The sequence below is a fragment of the Serinus canaria genome, chromosome 15, assembly GCF_022539315.1.
Source record: "Serinus canaria isolate serCan28SL12 chromosome 15, serCan2020, whole genome shotgun sequence".
Taxonomy (NCBI): Eukaryota; Metazoa; Chordata; class Aves; order Passeriformes; family Fringillidae; genus Serinus; species Serinus canaria.
The window spans coordinates 13,565,482-13,586,058 of NC_066329.1; the positions used below are offsets into that span (position 1 = coordinate 13,565,482).

Sequence of the window (20,577 nt, forward strand, 5' to 3'; positions counted from 1 at the left end):
GAACCAGCTCTGAGGAGGCAAAACACAGAAAGCAGAGATGGAATCTAAGCCCTGCTCTGGTGTGGATTTGTGAAACCAGCTGGATTGCAGGGCAGCTGAGATTTTGCCTTCATTTTCTTGAATCTCACCTGAAGTTTATAGTAATTTCTGTTATTTCAGGGATTAAAAACAGAAATGTATTAGCTGTGATTGAAAATACACGTCAACACTTGCTGCATTTTATTGTCCTGTGAGCTGATGTTTTGTTTCTAAGACTGGTTCGTTCCATGCCTCACATTTTATTTGCCTGATATTGGAAGGAAAACCATGCCCAAAAACCCATTAGGGGGAAATGGGAACTCTGACAAAACCTCTCTATAAATAGCTCCAAAGTCAAGGCAGCACAAGAGTGCCCAGCTGTCAGCCTGGGCCTGGCAGAGCTGTGCCCGGGCTGCTGGGCAGGCAGGGCTGGGTGGGAGCAGGGCAGGGTTCTGAGCCCCAGAACTGCCCCAAACCCCAGCTCTGCGTGGCACAGGTGCCCTTCTCTGTCCCCATGGCACCCCTGCACTTCTCTCTCCCCATGGCACACCTGCCCTTCTCTGTCCCCATGGCACACCTGCCCTTCTCTCTCCCCATGGCACACCTGCCCTTCTCTCCCCATGGCACACCTGCCCTTCTCTCCCTGTTCTCCTGGGCCCTTTGAAGCCCCCTGTGCAGACTGGCTGTGGTTCCTGCCGTGGTTCTGAACCTAATTCCAGCTGAATTTATTTTAAATCCTGCCATGAGTGGCTATTGAGGAACAGCCTCATTCACGGTGCTCAAAGAGAATTGTTCATTTTAGCAGCCCCTCTCCCCTCCTCGGGCACTGCTGACCTGCACTTTAGGAGAATTGTTCATTTTAGCAGCCCCTCTCCCCTCCTCGGGCACTGCTGACCTGCACTTTAGAAGAATTGTTTGTTTCAGCAGCCCGTTCCAGCTGCGGTGAAGTTTTCATTAGCCATGAGATGTTAACGATGCTCTGAATTCCCCCTGCACGAATGAGCTCTTTTCAAACCCTCACCTCTGAACCGTGCCCATCGCGGCTCCCAGAATGAAAACGAGCTGCAAGGCAGGGTTCAGCTGCAGTGAGAGAAAGGCTGACAGGAACTCAGGGGAGGGATGGATGTGTGGCGATATTCCAGCGGTGCCTTTGCGGCAGTGAAGGCAGAGCAGCGCTCACAGGTGCAGCCCCACTCCCCCCGCATTCCCTCTGTCCCTCTGCACAAGGCTGAGCCCAAAAGGCCCTGGGGAGCCCAGGGCATCTTCCTGTGACCAACAATGCCCAGACTGAGCTTCACACACAGCACAAAAATGTGACATCTTCCCAAACAAAAAACGTGCAAAGTAAACACAGAGAAAATTATATGGCAACACCCCGAGTTATTGAACGGCCAGCTATGCAGAACAAACATAATTAAAGGGGCTCATTATCTTCTAAATAATCATTGTAAATAATGCTTTAGATAATTACTTCATTAGTTCTCAAAACACTGGCTTTTATTCTCCTCTGAGATTCTACCCACTAACTCCTCTCTGGGTGAATTGCCAACAGGGAGAATCAGAGGCAGAGCAGGCTGAGAGCTGGAAATGCAATCTGTGCTTGCACGAACTGACTCCAGCCCAGGGTGTTTTGAAATGGGTTTTTTGCAGCTTTCCAGAGGGTTAAAAGCAGTTTGTTGGGGTTTTTTCACGTGTGTGTTTCCTCCTTGAGCCTGTGGCTGCTCAGCCAGGCTGCCCTGCTGCAGAGGGGACTGGAGCTCAGTCGCTCCCACTGAAGGCACTGCAGCTCCCAGGGCTTCTCCCCAGACTCGGGGCCAGGCTGGCAGCTGGGCTTCACTCAGAAATCCCAGGGAAGGCCTGGAAGGGCACAGTTAGAATTAATTGTGTTTTCTGAGGGCCTTCCCATCCCAGGGAAATCTGCAGCATGAAGTGCACACGGCGAGAGGGAGCTCTGGGTGAAACGGCTTCGTCTGCCCCACTGCCAGCAGCCAGAGGCTTTGCTCTCCCCCTCCTTGGGATAAAACCCCAAACCCCTCACAGGCCCCACTGCCAGCTTTGCTCTCCCCCTCCTCAGCCCAAAACCCCAAACCCCTCAGAGCTGTCAGACTGCCCCAGGAGCTGTCACAGATTATCTCTGTATGAAGAGAGCACTCACCCACTGCAGCCTTGGGGTTTCTTGAATTAACACATCCCCTTGTTTCCTTCACAATCATCTCCACGCCTTCCCTGGTAGGAAGGTGCAGAGAAGTTCCACCTTACCCTTGTTTGATGTAAGCCAGGGCAAAACCCACCAGCCTCGTCCAAACGCTTCTGGAACGTTCCCAGGGGCCCCAGGGACACACAGCAGACACAGCAGCTGGCTGGATGAGTTTATTAGTGCATAGGTTAGAGATTTTCTCCCCTGGACCTCCAGACAAAGAGGTTCATGTGAAAAGGTCTGTTTTGCTTTAAAACAAACTCACTGAGGCAGCTGTTCAACAAGAAGTAAAAACTGTGGAGGAGCCTATTCAAATTTCTGGTCTTGATGGGCAGTTTACTGCATTTCAGAGAAAGAAATCCAACAGGACAGGATGCTGAGGGTCAGTTTACATAACCAGCTGGAAAACAGCAGGAGTGATTTCCCCCCTCTAATTCGCATGTCTGTATAAATAATATTTCCTGATAAAAATCTAGAAAACTACAGAATAAAATATATTTACCTAGAATGAGCATTAAGGCAAGCAATCCTTCCTCCCTTTGCATGTAAACTTCCTCACAAACATCAGTGAGCATTCTGGACTCAGAGGTAAAAGGAATTTGTTCTTTGTTGAAGCCGAATTTTTCAAGCGACTTCTTTATGGCTGACTTGTAAAGAGACCAATAATAATAATAATAATAACAACAATAATTACAATATTTGTTTTCTTCTTTAAGCGTGTTTGCCATCTGAATAGCTCCAGCATATTCACAGTGCACCTGGGCAGCAAAGCAGGAATACTCATACACACAAGAGAGACTGTAAACTCTGCTGGATCTGATGAAGCCTGAATTCTCCCTCGCTCAGTAACTGATCTCAGACACTTCCAACAAAACCCAAGGTTGGGGATTCTGAACTGGCAGGACTGAGTTACTGCAGTCAGCACGAGAGCTGAGTGTCTGAGCACACTGAGAGTGCAGTTTTAGATGTTTGAAAAGGCACAAACGATCCTCTCCTCCCCTTCTCTCAGAGTGTAAATGTATCTACATATCTACACGGATATGCCTGGACACCGAGGAGTCACAGCCCCAGGTTACAAATATTTTACACACAAAAGTACAAAAATAGCCTGTAACAATAAATGCAGCTACTTGGGTACATCTGAGCTCTCTGAAGCTTTCCAGAGCGTTACAAAGGCAGGTGCACACCAAAACACTTCATCCATGTTAGAGCCACACAGGTTGCACAACAAGTCAGTGTCTTAGCTTGGATTCAGTTCCAGACTCCTCTGGGGAGCCCCCACCCCGTGCCATATCCACACATCAACATTAGCAAACTCCAGAACAAGGACACTTGATTTGGCTTTACAAAGTCCCTTCTGATGTAAGCAATGAGGCTGAACTGATCCATCAGCTCCCTCTGCACAAGAGCCACCTGCAGAGTTACCTGCCCCAGTGCAAACTCAGCATTTCAGAGCTGCAGGCTTTCACCAGAAATGGTGCAACTAACTTTTTATTAACCACGAAGGAAGCATTTAAAGCAGTTAACCTTGACAGAAAAAGTAAAAAACCTGGCAAGTGTAAAAAAGCTTTTTTTCACTTTTCTTCTCGAGTGTAATGCACTGGGCAGTCAAAGGAGTTGTCCTTTCAGGGTAAGATATTTTAGCACTTGCTGGAGAAAAAGCATAAGGTTTAAATAGGTTAAGGTGACTAAATATTTAATACACTTAAACACAAGGCTACATCTCATAAAAATATTCACAAGAGTGCTAACAAAGGCAGCACTGGCAAGGTACTGAAAGTCATGATTAGAGTCGGGTTAGCAATAGGGAAAAAAAGCCAAACACTCAAAACTCAACAGTCTTCAACTGTAACACTGAGATGTGAGAAACCCTAAGTTACTTTAGCTCAGAACCAAGTTTCAGCCTGGCAAGTGTCCAGTTTCTGCTGTAAAATCCACACAGCCCTGATCCATCCTGATCTTCACTGGTGAGTAAACATGAAGAGTGATTCTGCTTTCACTTGGAGCCATCAGTGACAGGTCACCCTGGCGGGTAAGGCATCGTCTGGAAGAGGTTTGGTTTCACTGAAGGTGGTCTGGAGTTCCTGGAGGTTGGCACCTCTTGGAATGTGCTTGCTAGGACAGAGTCGTTGCTAGGATAATTCCAAGTATCAGAAGCAATACAGTTACACAAATTATTATGAACATCAGTTTCTGCAGGGAAAGAGAGAAAAGTTAAGATTGAAATCCTTTGTCAGAGACAGAATGAAATACATTCAGAGCCAGAGCAAGACTGGCAGCCAGGCTGAGTGCTGGGATTCTCTTTGTCAGGAGTGATCACAGCTCTGATTTCCTGTTCCTAGCACACAGGTAAGCACAGCCACAGGACAGAGCCCCTGTGCAACCCTTCCCTATTCTCCCTTACAGAATACTGGCTGTAACTCATGCCCAACTTCTGCAAACACCACTACAAACAGATGCAGGTCAGCTCTCAGTGGCTGCTCACTGCCACCCTCCCTGGGTAAATATTTGCAGCCTGCTCAAGCCTTGGCAGCTGCTCCCTGAGGGGACTCACCAGGTCAGGAAAAACTGTGCAGGCACTAGCTCAGAGGAGCTGCAAGGGTTAAAAGGGAGAGATGCTTCTGTGCACATGCACCAGGGGGTGACTCTGGGGCAGAACTCCTGACTGCAGGGGGTGACAGGGAATCCTGACTGCAGGGGTGACAGGGAATCCTGACTGCAGGGGTGACAGGGAATCCTGACTGCACACTCCTGACTGCAGGGGGTGACTGACAGGGAATTCTGCCCCCTCCCACAAACCAGAGCTCAGAAGGATCCCCAGCCCCAAGCCCGGGTGTTAAAGGGTGTTAGCAGAGAAATGTGAATTCCTGGTGAGCTGCCTGAGCCGGCCCCTGCTCCTGGTGCTCTGGGGGCAGCTCAGAGCCCGGGCATGCTGCAAGCTGCACTCCTGCTGCACCCAGCCAGGGCAGGAGCTGCTGGTCCCTGCTCAGCCTGGCTGGGCACAGTCTGGCAGGAATGGGGCTTTTCCACAGAAAACAGGAACACAGAAATGCCATGGCCCAGACACACTGCTGTCTCATCTAGGCTAGCACTAATAGTCTCAAAGAAAGGAACTGAAGATGCTCTCCAAGCCATAAGAGCCAATTTCATGGCTGCAGACATCTCCTTTTTAAGAACTATTTAAATCCAAGAAAGCCCCACTGGATAAAGTCCCAGGTGTACTCAGCACTGCAGACTGCTGTGATGTGAGTGAACTTCAGCACAGCAGCAGGAGCTGCAAGGGCTGGGAGCCAGCCCTGGGCTGCTGGCTGCCCCCTCCTGCTCTGGGTCACTGCACAGCCACATGGCACACAGGACCTGCCCCAGGTCCTGCAGGGTCACAGGGCAGACAGGAGGGTGAGCAGGACGAGACAGAGAACAAGAGGCAAATCAGGAATTAGCTGATTAGTTACTTACTGCCAGAGTGGCAGGAAGCCATGCATGCTGAGGTTATCCAAGCATCACCGAATACCCACAGACAAACCAATTATTAGAGCTACTATGGCAATCAACACCACTGACACAATGATAATTATCACCATTTTCTGTCAAAAAAACAAGGCAGGGTAAACATTAGGCACATTAACACTTGCATTTATGTTCAGTTTTTCAAGAAGTTTTTAGATCCACAAACACTTTTATTAAAGCCTCCTGTATTCTTAAATTGGGATAAATTTAGCTGTTTAATCTTGCAAATGTAAGAATTAAGGTTTCCAAACAGGTAAACCCACGTGATTAATGCTGTGCAGTTACCAGAGGTGACACAACCCCATTTGCATACACATTAGGTGGGCCCTTGGAACACTTCTGAAAAGATCTTTTCTAAGGGATCAGGGGCGTTATCTCTGGGTGGATCTCCATCTACAGAAAATGAATTATTCCCTCAAATCCAGCTCACCAGAACGAGCCTCACCCAACTGCACAGCACACCAAGAGGGGAAATTGGAATGCAAAAATAAACTGCTTAGTAGTCTGATCTCAGAATATATTATTTGGTGTCTGGTGGGAAGAAAGATACTGAAACAAAGCAAGTGCCCTGGAAAGTGCCAGAACCTTCCCTTGAACTCAGGTCCTCCACAAACTCAGTGTGGTGGCACAATGCCACACCCCTTCCAGAGGGAAGATTCCCCCTAATTTTTAAAATTAAAAATAAAGCAGAATTTTTAAAAGATAAGCCTATTCAGCAAAATCACTTTTATTTTTTCTGCTAGCAAATGGATTTTATAGCTTTAAATTCAGGTCAGTTCACTTGTGATAAACAGCCAGGAACTTTTAAGATTATATAGAATCTGAATAACTTAAGGTATTGTGAAAGCTGATAAGAAAAAGATGGGAATTTATCCACTGGAATAACACACAAATTCTTCTTTTGGGGTTTTTACACTCTGCAATGGCAGCTCTGGGTGGAAAGCTGAGCACACAGCCCTGGCTGAGCAGGAGCTGCTGATCTGTTCCCACAGCAGCAGCCCCAGAAGTCTCTACTGCCATCCCAGACTCTCACCACTAATTACAGGGTTAATTAGCAGGGTGGCAATGCTGCTGTGCTGAATGCACACAGGGCCCAGCAGAGGGGCAGAAAGGCCACCTACCCTGCGTGCTTTGCTCTGGTATTTCACTGCCTTCTTGGTCTCCTCCTTCGCGTGCTCCACGTAGTCCGTGGCGTTCATCACGTTCTTCTCGATGTTGTTGATCATTTCTCCCTTCAAAGGGGATTGGGAGGGAAAGCCAGGTCAGTGGAATGCACAGATCTTTGATCCATCTAAGGGAAAGGCTCTAGAACATCAAGAGCTACTTTCACATCAAGGATGCACAGGCTGGGATGGCATCTGCTCTGCTTTGGCATGGAAGGAAAGGGGATGAGAAGCAGGGGCTCCCAGTTCTGAGGAGCCAGGGATGTTCATGAGCAGGGCAGGGGAGTTTCTCCCTGTGCAGGAACAAAAGTGAGCACCTGCACACACCCCTGGCGTGCAGGGAGGGAGGGAGGAGGCTCAGCAGCCACAGCTGAGTGAACCACGGGGATCAGAAAGCCCTGGAGAGGCTGGAGGGGGACAGCATCCTCCCTGGCCCCACACAAGGTCCCACAGCTGTCTGGAGGACACACACGAGCCCCTCAGAGCTCAGGGACTGGGTGCCAGTGCATGACAAACTCAAATCAATCATGAGGAATGGCATGGGCAGTGAAATGGAGGACTGGTGAGGGATGGCAGAAGTCTGTTACCTGAGTCTCTGTCCAGCAGGAGAAATAACCAGCAGCAGTAAACAGCAAAGCATTACAGAGTGATGCACAAGTAACTTCTGTTCGTGTGTAACTCAAAACAAACCTGCCAGCCATTTCTCTTGGCTGTACATTTCATACCAAAGCAACAAAGGACCTCTAGAACAAAGCCCAGTTACCAATCACAGGCCAGTCCCTCTCACTGGCTTTTCAGGCAAGTCTCTCTTTAACACTCTGCTTTTCACTTTCCTGCAGAAGTCAGAACACTTCAACATCAGGGGCAAGAATACTTTTGGTGCATAACTGGTATTTAAAGACTAAAACCAGAACAGATTTATCTACGTGCCAAGACAAAGCCCATGCATACAAGAGATGACCTGAAGGGCTTGTCAAGCCTTTTGCACTCATGTTGGTGAACACAGAACTGCACTTCTGCACCAGGGGCAAGGTGCACACAGCCTTGCTGACACACCTGTACTCCACTGAGGCTGAGAACCCAACATCCCCGAGGAATTAACTGTCCCACAGATAGTTTTTCTTACTTAAGATGTTCCACCATGCTGCAATTAATCATACTGGAGAAAATATTAAATATACTGACTGGAGGACAGGTCTGTGGTCAGTCACTGAAAGCATAAGGACATTGAGATGGTCAATTTGTCCACAACAGAACAAGGAACCTGAGTGATTCAGCTCCATTATTATCATTCTGACCACAGTCCAGGGTCACTCTGAACCTGCACCATCCGAGCCCCATCAGCTGCTCTGCCCACGGCAGAGGGAGAGCGGGCCCAGCCCAGCCCTGGGTGCCAGGGCAGGCTGTACCTGGGTCTCCACAAACATGGCCATGTCCATGAAGAGCTCGTGCAGCTCCCGGATGCTGGACTCCAGCTTCATGATGTCCTTGTGCCGGGACTCGATCTCGTTCAGGGCCTGCCGGGTGATCTGCGAGTCTGAAATGATCTGGGGACAGGGACAGGGACACCCCTGAGTGCCAGCTCCCTGCGAGGAGCAGGGCAGAGGAGAGGGAGCTGGCCCAGGAATACCTACATCAGAAGTGAAAATGGAGGGGTTGCCACTCTCTAACATCTCCTCCAGCTCCTCGTCAGTGGTGGTCTTCCCAGCTGGGATGAAAACAGCAATTAGCAGGAGAGGCTAATGGCAAACTTGAAAAGCACACGAAAAGTAAGATTTTCTTGTAGTTTGCCAGTTCCCCTGTTTGCATTCCCCATTTCAGCAATGTATATATTCATTTCTGTAGAACATACTAAAAAAAGACTAATTTTAGGCACTTTTTAGACACTTTCCAAGACACTTTCCACTGTGCTTCAAAGTAAAGTCAGGAACCTTTCTAAATACTCCTGATAATGAATTGGAAGTAAGTCATATCTGAGTCAGTCAACAAATGATTAAAGCACATATAACAGCAGCACTGACTTTATGCCAGATGAAGTGTCCTTGCAGACCAAAATGGAACCACATAAAAAGAGCTGTTATCCTGTCAGGCATGTTAATTTTGGAATGGCTTTTAATAACCCTTGCTGTTTCAGAATGCAGCTTTTCGTGATGCTTCATTTAAAGTTGCAACATTGGAAGTAAATGAAGCAAAGGGAAAAGATGATTTCTTCATTAATTTTCAATCTAAAGGAAATAATTGAGTTTTCTCTCTTTTCTTTACAGCTGTTCTAAAAAGAGTAATATCAAGGAGTTTGTGCCAGGCAGTAAAAGTGTTTCTTTTCTCTCACACCCCGTGAGATGCTGCCCAAGATCTCTGATGCTTTGTACACCAATGGATAAGGAGCAAGGGGGCACTAATAAATGACTGGTTGGTTTGGAGAAGGGGGCACTAATTAGTGACTGGTTGGTGTGAGGAAGGGGGCACTAATTAGTGACTGGTTGGTTTGGAGAAGGGGGCACTAATTAGTGACTGGTTGGTGTGAAGGAGGGGGCACTAATAAATGACTGGTTGGTTTGAAGGAGGGGGCACTAATTAGTGACTGGTTGGTGTGAGGAAGGGGGCAGCACCAGCAGGCAGCTGGCTGCTCTGGGGCACGGGGGCACTCACTGATCTCCAGCTGCCTCTGGATGCGGCCCTTGCTGCGCTCCCGGAACAGCGTCTGCGTCTCGTTGTACTCGGTCATCACCTCCACAAACTTGTGTGCCAGCACCGAGTGCTGCAGGGGACAGGGGGAGACAGGCACAGGCACGGGGACAGGGGTGAGGGAGGGACAGCAGGGACAGAAAGGGACAGACACGGGGACAGGGCATCAGGGAGGGACAGACATGGGGACAGACACAGGGACATGGGCATCAGGGAGGGACAGGCACGGGGACAGAGAGGGATGTCAGAAAGGCACAGACGGGCAGACAGGGACAGAGAAGGGCATCAGAAAGGGACAGATGTGGGGACAGGGCATCAGGGAGGGACAGCAGGGACAGAGAGGGACAGAGAGGGACAGAGAGGGACAGAGAGGGGGGTCAGAGAGGGGGGTCAGAGAGGGGGGTCAGAGAGGGGGGTCAGAGAGGGACAGAGAGGGGGGTCAGAGAGGGGGGTCAGAGAGGGCCATTTCTGTCCCACAACACCTCCCAGTGCTGCTGGGCACTCCCAGCCCCACAAAGCTGCACAGCAGCTCTGAGATGAGCTCAGAACACTTCATTCTCCCCAGAAGCCCCTGACTCTCTTGAGGCTGAAGGGAGCCTACCTGGGTTTTTCTGATCCTGAGGTCCACTGATGTCCGATTGGCATTGTCACCCTGATCAAAGCTCTGCTCAATAGCTGGGAACAAGACAGGAGGACAGAGTCAGTGCCAGCTATTTAACAGCTCAATTCCTTTGTAAATATTATTATTGCTTTTTAAAGGTACGAGTTCCCCAGAGACGTGTAACATTTCAGGGGAGAGGGGTGGCATGCATAAGTGAAATTTTAAAATAATTGTGGTAATTGGTAGAGATCTTTAAACACAGTAACTGCTTCAATCATACTCTTAACAGAGTCACACTACTGTCCATTACACTGGAAAAATTTTAAAAGGTGTCATTTTGCAGTTAATTTTCTTCCAAAATATCATCTCCTCAAAAAGCACTTGAGCTGCAGAAGCCATTTCCCTATGGAGGAATTGCTTTGCATTGTCATTTTCTAGGTTATTTCTGAAAGCAAGGAGTTTCACTTGTCCTCACAACTTACCCTTTAACCTGGCCCGGATTTTATTAGCAATCTTCTTGATTTCCTCATTGAGTTCTTCAAGTTCTTCCTTTGTTCCTTCAAAAAAATATATTTTTTGAACCATTAACGATTATAGTAAGTCAGCAAGTCTACAAATCCACCTTGTAGTCTCAGAATTTCACTCAGTACAACTATGCAGAGTTGAAGTTTATTATCCTCCTGAGTACTTTAAATACAGTTTTTATAACAGCAACCATCAGGCGCTTGTTTCTTATGACAGGCTTACACCTGGGCAATGCTCTCAGACCCAACCTCCAGCTAAACCAGGTGACAAACAGTTCTGTTAACCCTTGCAGGGTGAGGAGAAGTTGCTAGTGGAAAGTTGAATGCTCCTGAGTTGTAAGTGCAGGAGGAAGCAGGGATTCCTCTCCCCTTTTCTGTGTCCCATGTGTGCACTGCTTTCACTCCCAGGGACACATCTGTGCCTGGCACCCCCTGTGACACCCCGAGGGCTTCCACCAGGGCATTCAGAGAGAGCTGGGCACATCCCCAGGAACACAGAGAGCTGGGCACATCCCCAGGACACACACTGCTCACAGGTGCTGCCATGGGACTGTCAGATGGGCCCTGGTTAAACCTGAGACCCTGAGAAAGCAGCTGCAAACTCAGCCATGGGAATGCAAACACACACCCAGGAAAACAGGGGACAGGATAAAACAACCCCCCAGTTCAGCTTCCACCACCGAGATGGAGTCACAAGATAAATGGCAATGCAGCATTGCAACACTCACACTCCACCTCAGCATCTTCTGTTCCCTTTCCTCAGAGCCCTGCCCAGGAGCACAGCCAGGGCTGGGCCAGGGCCACGCTCTGGGCAGGGACCCTCAACTTCCCTGCTCTGTGCTGGGAAAGCACAACTGCACTTCCAGCTCGGGGTAAAACCTCTAAAACAGGGCTGCAGGTGGAGCTGCCAGCCCTGCAGCAGCAGCTCTGGGGCAGGCAGGACCCTGGCCCCACGCAGGAATAAAGATGTGACAGCAAGGCTGCAGCTGGCAGCTCCAACACTGCCACAGATGAGAAGGAACCTGAGTAACCTCAGCTTCTGAAGGAAAACACCCAGGTTAAACTGAGGTTTGGCCTGGGAAAGGCTCAGATGAGGCAAGAAATATTCTGAACACACATTTTTCCAAATGAGACTTAAAAAAGGTAAAAAAACCCCAAATGAAAGTATTAATTCAACATTAAAAATGAGAATTTTTTTCTTAGTGTTACCTGAACACCTGAAGTTCCACTCCTATGGACAGCTTAAATTAGCAAACAATATTTCAGAATATCTGGCCACACTTCTGTGACATCTTAAAAATGATTACTCACTTCCTTCAGGATTTGGCGCTGACAGGATAATGCTGTGCTGCTTCTTCACTTCTTCCACATTTTGTGCTATTTTTGCTATGTTATTTCTGATTTCCTCAACCTAGAGGAAGAGAAATATGGCAAAGAAGACATTAGAATAATTTAGGGCCAGTATTAAAACGCCAAAAACTGCTAATAAAACCCAAGCTATTTCATCTGTAAGTAGCACAGAAAGAAATCCCAGCAGAAACGTCAACATTTAATCAGTCTGTAATTATTTTTTTTAAACTAAAACCCAGCATTGCTAATAGCAAATATCTTCTGAATGGCCAAAAACTTAACTTCTACTATTCCTAATTAACAGCTATTTTAAAATTTCATTAGCAAATTTCTTGTTGACAGGGAATTGAAAACATTTCTCTGCAATAAACAGAAAATACCCTGAAATAAACTAACAAAGCATTACCAACGTTTGTTTTGGCATGCAATGACCAACCCTACTGGGGAGGGTGTGCAGATGAGCTGTTGAACCTCAGTACTGAAATGAAAAGGCACAGAGAGAGAACAGTCAGTCTTCAATCCCTGTAAAAACTGTAACTTTACCTGCTGGAAGAAGTCATCCATGAAATGGTCTTTTTCGATGATAACTGTCTCCCCATCTTCATTTCCTTTACACTGCAGAGGACAACAAGCACACACCTGTGACACAGCCCTGCCACTGTGCTGCAGCACAGCCCTCCATGCCCAGGGCACACAGCCAGGGCAGCCTGCCCTTGCTGGGGGCTGGCATCTAAAGCAAACAGGCAGAGAGGCCCTGCAAAAGTGACTCCTGGAGAGCAGGGAGAGGAACCCGAGGGCTGGGAGCCCCTGGTGTGCCAAGGGCAGCACCCCGGGGCAGCCAGGACAGAGCCCCTGCCCAGCTGCTGCCTCTGCCCAGCTCTGTCACCCTGCACCAGGGCAGCCCAGTCAGCCTGCACCGCACCAGAAATGCATCCTGACATGGGTGAGACACCCACGCTCTGCCCCACACCAGGGCAGCCCAGCCAGCCTGCACCACACCAGAAATGCATCCTGACATGGGTCAGACACCCAGGCTCTGCCCCACTCCCCAGCCCAAGCCAGGGATCTCAGCTTTTGTCAATCACAGGAAAAGACACAATTCACGTGCACCATAGAAGGGAAAGAGCTCAGCCTTCTCTCCTTTCATTCCCTCGGTGGAGCACAGACTGCCTGAAGTGCAGTGGGTCAGATTAGAACACAAATTACCCTTAACATACATCACCAGGTTATCTGTTAGCAAAGAACCAGCTACAAGGTAATTGTCATTAGGGACTTCCATTACAAGACACCTTTCTTTCCTTACAAGGCCACCTGATCTCCTAACACCCACTTTCTGCTCCTCACCTCTGATCCCATTACCCAAGAAGTTCAGTTCTGGTTTTCTTAAATTACGTGAGATACGCATTGTTTGCATGACAATTCTGCAATTTAATCCCGTGTCAAACACTGCTATTAACTTATAAAGAAGTCACTGTCAATTAAGAAAATCTAGGAGTGGCCCAAAGCCTCAGGGAGAAGTTCCAGATTGGTGCCAGCTCCTCTCCTGCAAACTCAGGGAATGCACAAAGCCCTGGGGCAGAGCCCATCCGGGTTTGTGGATGCCCCAGGAGAAATACAGGAGGTGTCAGTGCCCTCCTGGAACAAGCACTCGGGGCTGGCTGCCACTGAGCAGTGGTAACTTACTGTTTTGGGGAGATAAGGCCAGAACTCAAATTATCTGTCCTTACAGATTGCCATCAATTAACAGCCTTGCTCAACACAAATCAGGGAGGAAGTCTGTGCCCCAGGGAAGCCACACACAACTTCACCATTCCCAAGACTGCACTGCTACTAGGCCACAAGTAAGCTCTAAGTTAATGTTTAAAAAGGAGCTACACTTTAAAGACATTTAATTGCATTATCTATCCAAAGAACTATCTATGTTTATATTTACTGAGTAAAGGATACCTTTTCTGCTTGTTCATCACTGCATCCCATATTTAGCTGTTTGAACTAAAAATAATGAAAATACCATCTACCAAGGGATTCAGAAAGTCAGCTTTCAGTTTGATCAGACCTCAGTAAACCGTGTAACACCTGGGTGGATCCTAAAGGAATGAAAGACAGCAGAGTGACTCAGAAATCTGTCTGGGGCTGCTCAGCTGGGAGGCAGCTGACCATGACTCCCACCACAGCCTGTGCCATGGGTATCTCACTGTCCCACTGCTTGCAGTGATACCACTGACAGATCAATTCTTTCAAGGATTTATGGACAGCCTGCCTCAGTCACCAGCACTTGAGACACCTGAGAAGTTTGTCAATCTCTGTTCTCAGTATTCCTGAACCACCTCTTACCCAAAATACAGCTCATTTGCTAACCCCCTTCAACTGATGAGCTTTTGTGCCTCTTTTGACAAGCACAGCAGTGACCAAGAGCTCACTTTTATCAGAGTTTAGCAGAAACACACACTGCTCTCCCTGGACTTCACCTCCCCAGTACAAGCAGTATCACAAGAAGCTGATAAAAAGTTTCACGTCAATGCCAGGAGCAATCTAATAAACTCTGTTTGCAGCTCATACCTTGACCTTGGGACTCAAGTCTGGGACACTCAGCTCCATAAACACTCGGAGACTGTGAAATCCATGCAGCCCCAGCAGGGTTAGTGCTGCTGTGGCTGGGACAGGCTCAGCTCTCTCCCTGGCACGGGCTGTGTTTGGGCTGTGTGCTGGACCAGGGCTGATGAACAGGGATGTTTCAGTTATACTCCTACAGAGGCTGGGCCTTTCCTGCTCCCCTCCAGGGAGGCACAGATGGCAGCAGCTGAGCCCAGGTGACCCAGGGGACACTGCGGAGCTCATGGCATTATGCTCAGTGCATGAAGCTGAAGCAGGAAGGAAGGGGGGGCACCTTTAGTGTTCGGGCATTGTCCTCCCAAGCCACAGCTGTGTGTGACATGACACATAACAGTGCTATGCCACTTTTATGTCTGCTTTTCTGCCCACTGGAAGCAGGAAGGAATTCCTTTTCCTGCTTTGCTTGCGTGCAGCTTTTACATTACCAATTGAACTGCCTTTATTCTCAATCCTTGAGCTCTCTCATTTCTGGAATTCTGCCCCATCCCACCGGGGCGAGCGAGGGAGCAGCCGTGTGCTGCTCCCACTGCCAGCAGGGTCAAACTACAGAAATCCTCACCAATGCCATTTCTCAGCTCCAAGGAGAAGCTGTCCTCATGGTTTATGAAGCTTCTGTCACTTCCACTACCTTACAGAATTGCAGAAATAACTCAGGCTGGAGATCTCTTTGTAATGACTGACCTCTGGAACTGGAAACAGCTTTTGACTGAAAAATGTGACTCTCACTTGTCCTTGAAGTTCTGCTCAAGGTTAGCAGTTTTTTAGAGCAGATCACGTGCAGATCACTCCTGTGGCAGGCTGCTGACCAGAGTTGACCATTCTCCCAGGGAACCAGCCCCAGGAGTGCCTTACCCAGAGCTACAACCTCCCCTCACAGCATCTGTGTGCCCAGAAACCCTCCTGCACCCAGCAGCCAAGCCCAGAGCTACAGCCTGCCCTAGCCCAGAGCTACAGCCTGCCCTAGCCCAGAGCTACAGCCTGCCCAAGCCCAGAGCTACAGCCTGCCCAAGCCCAGAGCTACAGCCTGCCCAAGCCCAGAGCTACAGCCTGCCCAAGCCCAGAGCTACAGCCTGCCCAAGCCCAGAGCTACAGCCTGCCCTAGCCCAGAGCTACAGCCTGCCCTAGCCCAGAGCTACAGCCTGCCCTAGCCCAGAGCTACAGCCTGCCCTAGCCCAGAGCTACAGCCTGCCCTAGCCCAGAGCTACAGCCTGCCCTCACAGCATCTGTGTGCCCAGAAACCCTCCTGCACCCAGCAGCCAAGGAGGGCTGGGGCAGGTCAGTCATTAACAGAATCATGAGCCAGCCCCAATAAAGCACCTCACAGTGCCACGGAGGGCACAGGCTCATCCTCAGCAATCCTCAGTCACAGCATGGCTCAGGCATAAACAACAGTGTGCTCTCCTCCTGCTGCAGAGCCTCACTCTGGGCTTGTTTCTGTGCCACCCAGTTCTAACAACCCCAACCTCTGTGACTGAGGTGTTCCACCTGCTCCTGAACACCTCTGGGGGCACTGAGACACCGGCCAAGAAAGGGTTCAGGAAAAATCAATGCACTTCTGTTCCACTTAGAGGTCCTGCTTAAAAAAAGCTGCAGTCAAACATGAGCTGGTAGAACTTTCCATGTACTACTCATTCTTCAAATATGAACTTGCTGTGTACTACTCATTTTTCAAACATAACATGTAACAGATCTTCACTAACACTCACGAGGAAAGAAACACAAAAATCAAGAATTTAAATGATTCACCTATCAAGCATGAAGAATGGATCCCAGCAGACAGCTCTGCATCCCCTTCATGTCACAAGGGGGAAATCTGGCAGCCATGTGGACAGGGCAGCCCAAAGCTGAGATCTAAACCAGCACTCTGCCTGAGCAGAGGTTTATGTCTAACCTTCTTCTGGAATGACAGAACAACAAGGAAGTATGAACAAGTTTTATTACCAGACTTTAGAAGGCAGTCTGTTTGTAATACCTGAAGTTAGCTAAGAGTGCTCAGCTGAAGGTCTGGGCATGGACTGGATTGTAGAGATCTTTTAGAGCCCTTTCAGATGGACCTGTGAACAGCAAACCACTGAAGGCTGGGAGCACATCCTGCAATCACAGCTATGCACTACTCATTTTCTTCCTCCCTAATCCACTGCTGAAAGCAGTGTACTGGATCAGAGAACGTTTTTATCTTACACTTACTGTGCTCAAAATCACTAAAACCAGTCTAGATTTGCTCAGTTGTCCCACTAATTGTATTAAAAGACAATTCAAACAGTTTAAAGAAGCTCATTTGGGCCTGCTTAGAGTAATTTAGAAATGACATTAAAATAACCCCCTAAATTTGAACAATTACAATTATGGTGGCTGTCTTCTCAGAGAGCACATAGTTTACAAAACTTCTCTGAGCCAAGAAAACAAGAGGAAGCAGCATTATCTGAAGGCTATATAATCTGCATGTCATCAACCACTTCTTTCTCCAGCCACTGTTTAACAGCCTAAACACAGTGCACTAACAAAAATATCTGGCAGTTACGTTAATGTTGTGTCAATGAACCACAAACACTGATAGGCAGCACTTCTCCCCCTTCCTTAGAATGATCGAGGAAAAACTAACAGCAAAATGTTGTGCTGGCTGCCCAGTAAAATGCAGGAGCACAGAAATGAGGAGATGGGAAACGAGCATTTCTGCTCATTTCTGAGCATTTCTGCTCATTCTGAAAGCAATGGTGTGCTCAGTTGGAACAGGCCAGTGCAGGCTGGGATCTCTGGGACTCCTGGTGTACCACCGAGGTTCTGGGGGCTGGAGAGAGCTGACCCACCTGACACAGGTGAGGAGTGCCCAAAGGAGGGAGCTGACGCCCTGACACAGGTGAGGAGTGCCCAAAGGAGGGAGCTGACCCACCCCTGACACAGGTGAGGAGTGCCCAAAGGAAACAATGAAACCCTGGTGTTGAGGAAAGAGGCAAGGCACAGCTATTCCTGAAGACTCTGCAGGCCTAGGCCTGTTGAAAACCACAATGCCAATGTTCTACTCGTAATGATTAGCCAAATGCAATACAATGAAATTACATTAATGAAGGCAAACGCTTTGGCAAACAGGCAAGCAGGAGTTAACACAGTATTTCTTTGGATTCGCTACTCCTTTTCAGAGCATCTCATCATCGTGTCAAGCGCCTCTGTTCAAAGTGTTCATTCCATGAAAGGAAAACCACAAAATCATTATATTTTTGGTATTTCAGATAAAAATGTAAGATGGAAGCGGCTGCTTCAGTGAGCTGCCCAAGGAAATGGGAATATCCATCTCCCTTGGATATGCAGCTTCACAAAACTTCAGGTCAAGTACACGCTTCTAATTGTGATGAAACACAGACTAGGCCTTCAGTAACTTCTGCCTTCCTTTCATGTTTAAATATTCTCTTCATTAGAAGAAAACGTTTAAGTCTCTAAGCCATTTATTAATTCTACAGTGGAAAAGACATTGATGAACACAAGAAGCACTTCAGCAATACTGGCCCATACATATTTAAAAAGCAGCCCACTGCAGGAATGATTTCAGATGTCAAATACTAAAGCTGCCTTACAAATTCCTCTGTTCAGCTGCATTAAACACTTTTAACCTGTCAATGGGGGGTGTGGCAGGGTGTGGAATTGGTTTCTTCCATTTACAGAAGCACAGAACAGGATTAAGTCTGCGGCTACAGAATTATAAATATAAAGCAAATCTGGATCACTGCTGGCTGTTTCCTCTACCTGGAAGCACACACCAGCACCGAAACCTGGCATGTGTTCCCACAGCCTGGAAAGGGAATAGCTACACCTGAAAGAAATGACACTGGTTTTTGGCATGACTCCAAAACATCACTCCTGGTAGAGAAACTGTAATTTAATAATCCTAAAACTCTTCCAATGCCTATTCATCCTTTCGGAGAGGAACACAAAGAGACTGGTAATTCCATCACTAGAGATGGAGCTTCCAAAATGTATTTTATGATCCAGAAGATGAAAGATCACCAGCAGCTCTACACAGCCCAACTTCCACTCATACGTGGAGTACTGGAACTATCACAGGAACTCCTGTGCGTTCTCCGTTTCCATTCCTTTTCAGGAAAAACACAAAACAAACCCAAAACAAAAAACCTCGAATATCCTTTTATTTTACCCAGGCCATATCCTGTTGCAGACAGACGGATGGTGCCCGTCCCCAGACTCTCCCTTCTTTTTTAGGATACTGTTTCCAAAGCACAAGCAGGGGAAAGGAAAAGAGCGTATAAACAGAGGCAGCTACCATTTTGTAAACACGCGAAAATCGGGCTTGCAGAGCGCTTTCCTGCCGCATCACGGCCCGAGGGCTCCCGGGCGGGCCAACCACCCCGCCACAGCCCGGGCGGCTCCGGCGCGGAACCACCGGGGAATTCAGCGGAATTCAGCGGGACTCAGCGGAACCCAGCGCCGCCCGAGGCGCTCTGCAGCGGCCAGGGAGCAGCGGCGCAGGGCGCGCTGCAGACACCGCGGAGGGCGGCCCCGAGCCCCGCGATCCCGCCGGCAGCGGGGCCCTCCCGGCCCATCCCGCCCGCCCCTCCGGTCCCCGTGCCCACCTCCGCCAGGTCGGCCAGCCGGTCCTTCATCCCCGCGGCGGCCCCGCGGCGCTGCCGCCCTCCGCGCTGCTTCCTCCGCGGGGCCCGCCCGCCCGCCGACCGCGCACGCTCGGCCCGCCGCCCGGACCCCGCCCGGCGCCGTGACGTGAGGGCACGGCGGGCGGGGAGCGGCTCGGTAAATGGGCACGGAGAGCCGAGAGTGGGCACGGCTAAATGGGCACGGCTAAATGGGCACGGGGAGCCGAGAGTGGGCACGGCTAAATGGGCACGGAGAGCCGGGAGTAGGCACGGCTAAATGGGCACGGCTAAATGGGCACGGAGAGCCGAGAGTGGGCACGGCTAAATGGGCACGGGGAGCGGCACGGCTAAATGGGCACGGAGAGCCGGCACAGCTAAATGGGCACGGAGAGCCGAGATTGGGCATGGCTAAATGGGCACGGAGAGCCGAGAGTGGGCACGGCTGAATGGGAAGAGCGGGCACGATGGAGCCGGCACGGAGAGCCCGGAGCGGGCACGATGGAGCCGGCACGGAGAGCCCGGAGCGGGCACAGCGGGCAGTCCGGCCCCGCGGCACGGGCAGAGCAGAGCGGGCGGGCGGCGGGCACGGCCGGTGTGGCAGGGAACGGGCCGGGCACTGCAGAGCCCGGCTGTAGCCGGCCCTGTGCCGCTCACAGGTGCCCTGCCGTGGCCGGGCGGATGGCGCAGACGCTCTCTGCCATGCCCAGGGCTCACGGAGAGATGCGGGAGAGCTCCGGTGCGCACCAGGGAACTCCCATCCCACGAGGAATCGTACCTCGGCTGTGGGAGATTGTCACGAGAGGAGTTGTAAAAAGGGTGCTCTGGTTATTTTTCAGTGGAACAGGCTGGTGTGAAAGGCCTGAGGGTTTGTCGGGCAGAGCGTGCACGGCCTGTGGAAGGCAGCGCTCCTTCTCCCATCTCCAAACGCTCTGTACCTGCTGCCTTGTGTGTGTTTACCTGTGCCACACTGGCCAAGTTTGCTCACAGCTGACCTGAGTTAAGATACAGGAAATGTAATTATTCTGCTGATTACCTACGGCTCTCACGGACTCTAATCTTTCAGGCAGTGATCTAACACCGCTGGAGTGTTTTGCTGCCTTTGCTGAATGGGGTTATCTGGAGAGGATGTCGTGAGCATTCTCTGAACTGAACACTTCATTATACATGCCGATAAAACAGACGCTAAAAATAAATTCCACATGGTAATTTATCTTTTTAACAATGAAGTAAGTGTTTGCCAGGAGCTCAAATGGAATTTTTGATACTTCCATGATAATGGAATTTTCAATTATTCCAAATTAAAGTGCTACATAGCTTG

The 20,577-nt window shown here is 49.3% G+C and overlaps 1 protein-coding gene across 4 annotated transcripts; it reads right to left on the reverse strand.

The window, feature by feature from the left end:
- Positions 1–2,375: 2,375 nt before the first annotated feature.
- Positions 2,376–19,338, reverse strand: STX2 (syntaxin 2). 4 transcript variants are annotated; one of them, XM_050980506.1, is made up of 11 exons: positions 19,242–19,338; positions 12,589–12,660; positions 12,007–12,106; positions 10,654–10,728; positions 10,172–10,245; positions 9,535–9,643; positions 8,520–8,593; positions 8,295–8,432; positions 6,844–6,954; positions 5,739–5,799; positions 2,376–4,408 (listed from the first exon to the last, which is right to left on the reverse strand). In XM_050980506.1, the coding sequence occupies exons 1-11, from the start codon at positions 19,269–19,271 to the stop codon at positions 4,236–4,238; spliced, it is 1,017 nt and encodes a 338-aa protein (XP_050836463.1). In that variant the 5' UTR covers positions 19,272–19,338; the 3' UTR covers positions 2,376–4,235. The 4 variants fall into 4 exon arrangements, with proteins under 4 accessions (XP_050836463.1, XP_050836460.1, XP_050836461.1 ...); XM_050980503.1 differs by having other exon boundaries at positions 5,672–5,799; XM_050980504.1 differs by lacking the exon at positions 5,739–5,799.
- Positions 19,339–20,577: the final 1,239 nt, after the last annotated feature.

Coding starts and splice junctions, on each gene's coding strand:
- STX2 (XM_050980506.1), bottom strand. CDS start 19,271: ATGAAGGACCGGCTGGCCGACCTGGCGGAG. Junction 10,246..10,653: donor AATCCGGGCCAGGTTAAAGG/GTAAGTTGTGAG, acceptor TCTTGTTCCCAG/CTATTGAGCAGAGCTTTGAT. Junction 5,800..6,843: donor ACCAGAGCAAAGCACGCAGG/GTAGGTGGCCTT, acceptor TTTTTTTGACAG/AAAATGGTGATAATTATCAT.